Source organism: Mus musculus, chromosome 7, assembly GCF_000001635.26.
Source record: "Mus musculus strain C57BL/6J chromosome 7, GRCm38.p6 C57BL/6J".
NCBI lineage: Eukaryota > Metazoa > Chordata > Mammalia > Rodentia > Muridae > Mus > Mus musculus.
The window spans coordinates 114,112,150-114,120,085 of record NC_000073.6 but is presented as its reverse complement, the minus strand read 5'-3'; the positions used below and the strand labels follow the sequence as shown (position 1 = coordinate 114,120,085).

General features: G+C 48.5%; 1 protein-coding gene across 2 annotated transcripts in view; it reads left to right on the top strand.

Annotated features, from left to right (window-relative positions):
• Positions 1–2,304: 2,304 nt before the first annotated feature.
• Rras2 (related RAS viral (r-ras) oncogene 2) overlaps positions 2,305–7,936 on the top strand; it is a 71,000-nt gene continuing 65,368 nt past the window's right edge. Inside the window, exon 1 of one of the 2 annotated variants that reach the window (NM_025846.2) lies at positions 2,305–2,690. In NM_025846.2, the coding sequence (NP_080122.2) occupies positions 2,583–2,690 (108 nt within the window). In that variant the 5' untranslated portion in view covers positions 2,305–2,582. Of the gene's footprint in view, positions 2,691–3,715; positions 4,985–7,936 lie in introns of those variants that run through there. The other variant, XM_017312239.1, reaches the window with a different exon arrangement.

The following is a 7,936-nucleotide window of genomic DNA, read 5'->3' as shown; positions in this document are numbered from 1 at the left end:
GGTGCTGCCTCAGCGCCTCTGTGCTTCTGCCTGTTCCAGAAGCTGTCAGGTTCTCTGGCGCACCCTCTCACCTGTTCAGACTAATTTCCTAAGTTCGGCGGGTCTCGGACCAAGATCGCAGCAACTGTTCTTAACCTCTGATCTCTGACCCCTACCTCTTTTTATTTTTTGTGACAGGGTCTCACTATGCAGACCTAGCTGTCCTAGAACTCAAGATGTGGAGCAGGCCGGCCTTAAATTCACAGAGACTCACCTACCCACCTCTGCTTCCTGAATGCTGGGATTAAAGGCATGTACCACCATACTTCATATTTTTCAGTGTTTTTTTTTTAAGATTTATTTATTTATTTATTTTATGTGTATATGAGTACACTGTCACTGTCTTCAGACACACCAGAAGAGGGCATTAGATCCCATTACAGATGGTTGTGAGCTACCATGTGGTTGCTGGGAATTGAACTCATGACCTTTGGAAGAACAGCCAGTGCTCTTAACCCCTAAGCCAACTCTCCAGCCATTTCTGTGTTTTTAAATTAAATTTACAAGATGGATACAAAGTAATAGGTAAGCTTCATTATGGCATTTCCATACACATGCACTATGACGCTTCATTCAAATTTGCCCCTCCCCTATACTGCCCTCCCAGGACCCTCCTCCTTCTCTCTGGCTGGTTCCCTTCTGGATTCAGGGGCACTTTTGTTTGGTATGTATACACAGCCATCTCATGGTAATCAATTTTCACTTGACTCCCAGGAGAGAGTTAAAAACTGTGTGGTCTTTTACGCTGTGGCCTCGGAAGCCATTCTGTATCTCCCCTACTGTATTCTACTGGCTTCATTCAGGGCACGAAGTGTTCAAGAACTGGAGGGCATATTGTAAAACCACCATGCTTAGCCCACACTGTATTAAGCACTGCGTTTCTTTGTGTATATATGTGTTTGGGTGGGATGTCTGCTCGGCAGTGAAGGAACTGTGGAGGGCAGAGAACAAGTGTTGGGGGTTGCTTTTCTCCCTGCCTGTGGGTCCCAAAGATCAGGTCGGTAGGCTTGCGGGTGCGCCATCCACTGGCTCGGGCCCTTATTTGAGAGCTTATTTGGAAGCTGAGGCACAGAGCTTAAGTTCCCATCGCTATGCCATTAGCAAAGCAGGCAGGATTTGAACCAGTGTACCCTCTGAGAAGACCACAGCCTCCATCTTACGTGGCCTCTATAGAGATATCCCTACCACATCCAAGTCACACACAGTGAGTTTCTATTTATATCTGCAAGCTTGTAAACTCCCCCGAGAACGTTCAAAACCACACAACAGAATGTGTCCTTTTGCCATCTCTGGCTTCTGCATATCATGGTTTTCTTTTCTCTCTTTCATTCTTCCTATCTTTTCAGACTAGGTCTCACTCTTCCAGCCCTGGCCTGGAACTCACTATGTAGGTCAGGCTGGCCTTGAACTCTTTGAGCTTCCAGAATACTGGAACTAAAGGCGTGGGTTACCACACACGGCTCAGCTTGGTTTTCTTTCCCTGGAATACTTTTCTCCCATTCACTCATCTGTTTACAAGATTATTCCTCGGGTCTTTGGGAAAACCTTCTCTGACTAGCCAGCTCTGGGGTAAGTGCACCTTGGACCTCAGTGCTGAGCAGCTGTTGTTCTTACAATTATGTCTCACAAGGTGCCTATTGTCCCGGCTGCCTCCTCCTCTGGACTCTAAGGGCAAGGGCCTGATCATGTTCGTAGAAGCTGTGCTAGCAAGGAACACGCTCCTCCTAAAAAACATGTCACCAACCTGCAAATTTCTCACGACCCTCATACACAATTATCACACATTTTTTCACACATAGACATAGGAACAAAGATGTTACGCCCCAGATCTGTCCACATGCACTGTGGCCCCGTGCAAGCTCAATCACTACCCACTCTCTCACTGTCACTAGACTATCATATGTTCAGGTACCGCTACAGGTCTCATTTTCTTCAATCGCTGCCTTATACTTTTTTTTTTTTTAAACAAATACAGTCACCATCTGCATTCCGAAAACAGGGTATGGAGTTGAGTGAATATGACAACAGTTCTATTTTTCATCCACGCCATCACAGGCTGTTTCTTTCATGAACACGATCCCTGATTTATGCAATCACTGTCACCGCCGTCCATCTTCCCGGTTTCTTCCTTCTCCTCCCGGTGCTCTGAGGGCAGGTCTGCAGGGTCTGCTGCCTAGGGCGCTCCAGAGTCTCCGCCTGGGCGGGCGCGGCCTAGCCCCGCCCCCTCATGCATATGTAGTACCCCAGCCCAGCGGCCCGGCCCCCAGACGGCCATTTGTAGCGGTGCCGAAGGCTGCGTTCGGCTGCGCTGCAGATCCGCGAAGAAGAGCGCGCTCCCTGGCCGCTGCGTCCTCTGCCCTGGAGCCTTCCCGGCTCTCCAGCGTCTCGGGCAACTCCCAGCCGGTCCGAGGGATAGCGCTCCGCGGCCCTCCAGGCCACTCACGGACCCCGCGCGCTCTACCGCCTGTAACCCAGCCGGCCGCACTCGTCCCCGGAGCCGGGCCTAGGGCGCGCGGCGGCCGGGCTGGGCTCGGGGCGTCCCGATGGCCGCGGCCGGCTGGCGCGACGGCTCCGGCCAGGAGAAGTACCGGCTCGTGGTGGTCGGCGGTGGCGGCGTGGGCAAGTCGGCGCTCACCATCCAGTTCATCCAGGTGCCTGGAGACGGCCTGCGGGGTGGCGGCGGCGGCGGGGTGGCGCTACCTGTGGCCGCGGCGACCCCGCCCGGGGCGCGCGGGTGCGGGGCTCCGGCGCGTGCGGTGCGCGCGGGTGCGGTTTGCGCGGGGCCAGGGCGCGCGGCTGCGAGGGCAGGAACAGTGAGGAGTCGGCGCTGCGCTCCTGCCCTGCGGCCACGGCGCCGCGCTACTGCCCGCCAGGCGCCCGGCGCGGCGTCCGGGGAGTCGGGCTTCTCAGGAATGTGGCCCGGAGGGCGGAGCTGGCCGGGTGGGAAGCGCAGTTCCACCTTATCACTGCGGTCAGGGCGGGAGCCCGCGGGTTGCAGCCGCGCCGCGGTGCCGGGCTTCCTGCCCTGAGGGCCGGAGTGGGGACCCCGCGCCTGCCTCGGTGGCAGCGCTGGCCCGGGCTACTTGGCGGCGGCTTCGCGCCGCCGGCTCCCAATAGTGTTTTCTCTTTGTGTGTGTTTGAGCTTCTCTTACAAGTAGTCTGTTTGGTGGTACGTCCGGGTGGGAGTGTTTGATCGTGCCCTAGGGAAATAATGGCTTCGAGGAAGTTAAAAATGTGCTTTGATAGGGGCGAGACCATTTCCTTGGAATTCCCGGTGCCTGCCTGCTTCGCGCTTAGGTGAAGTTTGGGGTGAGCCCCGCTAGGAGGGGACGAGTATGAGTTGTGTGTTGCACCCTTCTCCCCCCCCCCCCCTATTTTCTGTTTGCTGGAGGAGGAAAGTCGGGTTGTGGCAAAGAAAAGGAAGGTGAAATTTGTCTTTAGATTTTATTCTAGGTTAAGACGCCCGAGTGATTTTCCTTTCTCTTCTTTTTGATTTTTAAAAGCAAATGCAGATCTCCTTGCTTTTGTCACCCTGAAAGGCGTGGCATATGTTGGGAAGAGAGCGCAGGTACCCTGCTAAGTAACAAAGGTATTTTTACTGTATTAAAGAGGACGGGTAGCAAAATGTTTTTGTGTGTGTGTGTGTTTGTTTTGTTTCACCCATTTGTTGAATTGATAGAGTTAAATAGCTTATTTTATTTCGATGTAACTGTGGTGTTTATAGTGTTATTAAGACGCACAGTTCCATAACCTAAATGATAATTTTCACATCGCGTGAATGAACAGTAGCTGCTCCTGTAGTAATTCATGGAATTAAAAAAGTGCTGCTCAACTTTTGTATTCAGAGAGGATGCTTATGTCATGAGCGTTGACAGTATGCTCAGTGGCGGTGGCAGCGGCAGCGGCTGCAATGGTGGGGGGCGTTGGTTTATGTTTACCAGTCTTCAGTCTGGCTTTTTGGCAGTTGTTATTTGCCTGGGACCAAAAGAGACTTAAGTGGCTGACAGCAAAACAAGTCACAGCTAAGTCTCCCTGGTGGCTGGTTTTGGAGGGAACCAAGAAGGCAGAGGATGGTCCTGGGTCCCAGAACCGGTGGATAACATTACTTAGATTTAAGTCAGAAGCATTTAAGTTTTTGAGGGAAGGACTATCTGAATATGATTGTTTCCACAAGTTAGGGTATTTGCGAAATAGTTTAAAAAACCCTTACACTCCAGGTGATTACTGTCTTCCTCAGGACCTTCTCGAATTCATTTGTTGACGACTTTGTGAGTAGTCTGGTATCTAGAGGCTCAAAAATGAGGTCAAGTAAAGACATGCATGGCCATGATGTATGCAGATAAGGACCTTTGAATTCTACAGACTTGAATATGTGCCTTTGGTTTATTGGCTATGAAAACACCCAAGTAGCTTTTCTGTGCCTCAACTTTCTTACTAGTTAAATAGCTCTCAGTACATGTCCTTTATAACTTTTGCATTATGAGAAAGATCTTCGAGTTGTGTTGAACATGCAATGTGTACTGTGTTGATAATAGTCACTTTAGTAAGTGTGAGAGATGAGACCTTTAGATGCAAGGGGATTTGAAGAAGTCAGTGTTGGAAGGCTTCAAAGATGCACTGTGGGGCTGGGGATGTAGCTCAGCGTAGAGTGGTTTGTCCAGTGTGTGGAAAGCTCTGCCTTCGAGCCCTAGTGCCAGAAAAAGAGCACTGTGTCTTATCAGGGGTTGTGTGAGTGGAAATGTGATGGATCTGGGGAGCCACAGGCCAGATTAGAAAGAGGAGGCCGATGTGTGGGGAGCTGGGAGTGGGAGAGGCATATGTGACTTGGGGCTTTTGGGGCTGGTGAAACAGGAACATAGGCTCTGAGGTTGACTTGGTGAGGAGGAAGGAGGCACAACACAGCACCTGTGTGGAGACCCAGCCATTCCCCTGAGTTTGATGTTGGGTAAGTTACTGAACCTGCCTGTGCTCCGGCTTTCAGTCATCTGTAAGCTGGGGTAATAAAATTATACAGCTGTAGAAATCAAATGGATTCACATCAAGGGCTTGGGACAAGGTGTAGGTCTACAAAGGCTACCTCCATTACTCTGCCACTCTTAGATTAAGTAACTAAAGCTGCAGTCTATCATCTACATCAGCACACACTTATAAACACACCCGCACCGACTCGGAAACATACATACCACACTCACAGTGCCCCCTCCCCATAAAAGGGGGGTGTGTATTTAGATGGCATTTCAGTTTTTGTTCCCCCTCCCAACCCTGACCGTTCTCCACCACCTCACCCGGTGTTAGGGGTCAAACCCAGGACTTTGGCAGTGGTTTAACCTCGGCATATCCTTTTAACACTTAATTTTATTTGTTTTTTTAGATTGAATCTTGCTAAGGTTCTAAGAATAGTCTTAAGTTCTGTAGCCCAGGCTAGCCTTCAGCATCTCAGTTAGCTAGGATTACCGGTATGTATCTAGCTTGGCTGCTCATACTTTTTTTATTTTTAAAAAACCATTGTACATTCTATTTGTGAATAGAATACCTAAGTGGTGAGTAGCCTCTGGTTAGGACATGATTTTGACATAGAGTGGGAGGCAGAGAGTTGGGAGTCTCAGCTTCTTCCAGACTAGATAACTGGAGGTTTCTGCCTCTCCCATTTTTTCCTTTAGGGCTTTGAGTTGTTTCCTGTGAAACACTGAGTTTCATTGAACAGATCTCTGGCTCTTTGTAATTCTACAGTTCTTCTGTGTTCTGACTCGCTGGTATCTTTGGTCTAGTTTCTTAGGTTTTCTAGGTCTCAATTTCCCATCTGTAAAGGGAGAGTAACAGAGGGCTTAGGGTTTTTGGAGTAAATAAAATGCCGGCAAATCAAACCAGGCAGCACAGCCAAGGCTGGGTAAGTCAGTGACCACCTTATTTGTGGCGATTTGGTATCTTGATGTTCTTCCAAAACAAAATTTGTAGTTTTTCCTCAATCCATAATGTAGTCCATTATTTTCAGGCTTCGCCCTTTCCACCTACACCAGGAGGTACTTAGACGGTGAGTATTGATTTCATTAGAGTTGGGAAAACGTTATTAATTTGGGATTGATTTTTAAGAAATGATGGCATAGCTTAGTGGTAGTTCTGTTACCGGTGCATTTAGGGTCAAAGCCTGGCCTCTGTCACCCCAGACAAGCCAGGCTCTGCCAGTTGTCCCTGACACACCAATTAAAGAGACATGTAATGGTGAAAAGCAGAGAAAGTACATTTATTGAAGATGGCAGTGGGAAGAGGAACAAATCAAGGGGACTGGTGATCCCTGTGTCATCTTTGGGGTACTGCCATGACGTTTGGGTTTAAATGGAAGGAAAGAGGCATGCATAACTAAACAGACTGGGTCAAGATGTGGTCCTGCCCATCCTAACTTCAGTTCTAATCTGTCCTTTAAGGTGATCTGGTCAGTTGTCAGAATTGTGTGAAGTCTCATCTTGGATTCATGCCGCTCTTCTGGCTGACACCAGGCTTCAGCCTTTCTCTTCCTCCAGCGTGAGATTTTTGGAGGAAGCTTTAATTCTTTGAGGTCCGTTGTTCCAATAGTTGGATGGCACAAAAGTTACTCTCTCTGCTCTCCTGTCCACATAGTTTTAGCAATATGTGTCTAGCATTTTCCAGGCCCTGGGTTCAGTTCTCAGTTACAGAAAACCAAGACATGGACAACAACACAAAAATTGTAATCATTAAGTTTTGGGGGTTAATGGTTCTTTGGCAGCTCTGAGAAGAGGCTGTCTGTGTTCCCATGGATTTAAAGACATATGTTACCCCGTTGCTGTTCTTTTAGAATCCTAACTTTTTACTTAATCTGTTGGTCAGATTTTTGAGCTGTTTAGGGGTTTGGTGGTCTCAGGTTGTAGCCCAGGCTAGCTTGGATGGAACTTGAGGTTGTCTTGCCTCAGCCCCATGAGTGTTTTGATTACAGGCTTGTGCTCAGCTTGTGTTTCTTAGTCTTGTTTTTCTTGTTTGTTTGTTTGTTTTCCTTTGAGACAGGGTTTCTCTGTGAAGCCCTGGCTATCCTGGCACTTACTCTGTAGACCAGGCTGGCCTCAAACTCAGAGATCCGCCTGTCTCTGCCTCCCAAATGCTGGGATTAAAGGCGTACATCACCACTGCCCAGCTTGTTTCTTATTCTTGAACATTCATCTTAAGATCTTGTTAGCTAGGACAGCTGCCTCAAAAATTGTTTCTTCCTAGATGTTGCCTTTTGAGGAAGGCATTTTCCATGTCCTATCCTAGATAGATTTGGAGTCCTGTTTTTGTGTCAGTAATTACTTGATCCACGTTCCAAGGCTGGGCCTTTAACATCAATGCTGTTCTCTTGCTGCATCTTGGAGACACTGTAGTTAGAAGTTAGACACCGAAGAGCAGGTGAGATGGCTCAGTGAGGAAAGGCCTGCCTATCTCTGGAACCCACATAATGGAAGGAGAGAACCAACCCTTGATCATTGTCCTCTTAACCTGTGTGTGCTAATTTGATTTTTTTTTTCCTTTAAAGATAAGGTCTCTGTGTAGCCCTGGCTATCCTGGAACTCACTATCTAGACCAGGCTGGCTTTGAACTCTCAGAGATCAGCCTGCCTCCCAAGTGCTGGGATTAAAGATGTGTACCATTACACCCAGCCAACTTTTAAGATTTTAAACTTTATGTAATTAACTATTTTGAGATAGGCTCTTACAGCCTGGGCTGGTCTCAGACTTGCTGTCTGTCTGAGGAGGACTTTGAACTTGTGCTGCATTCCCCTCCAGTGTGCACCAGCATGGCAGTGTCTTCTTAGTGAGTGCACTGTATTTGGTGGTTAGAGGACAATTGATACCTACTTACTTGATTACCTATATGTTTACCTATAGGCTCAACAATCCTGTAGAAATTT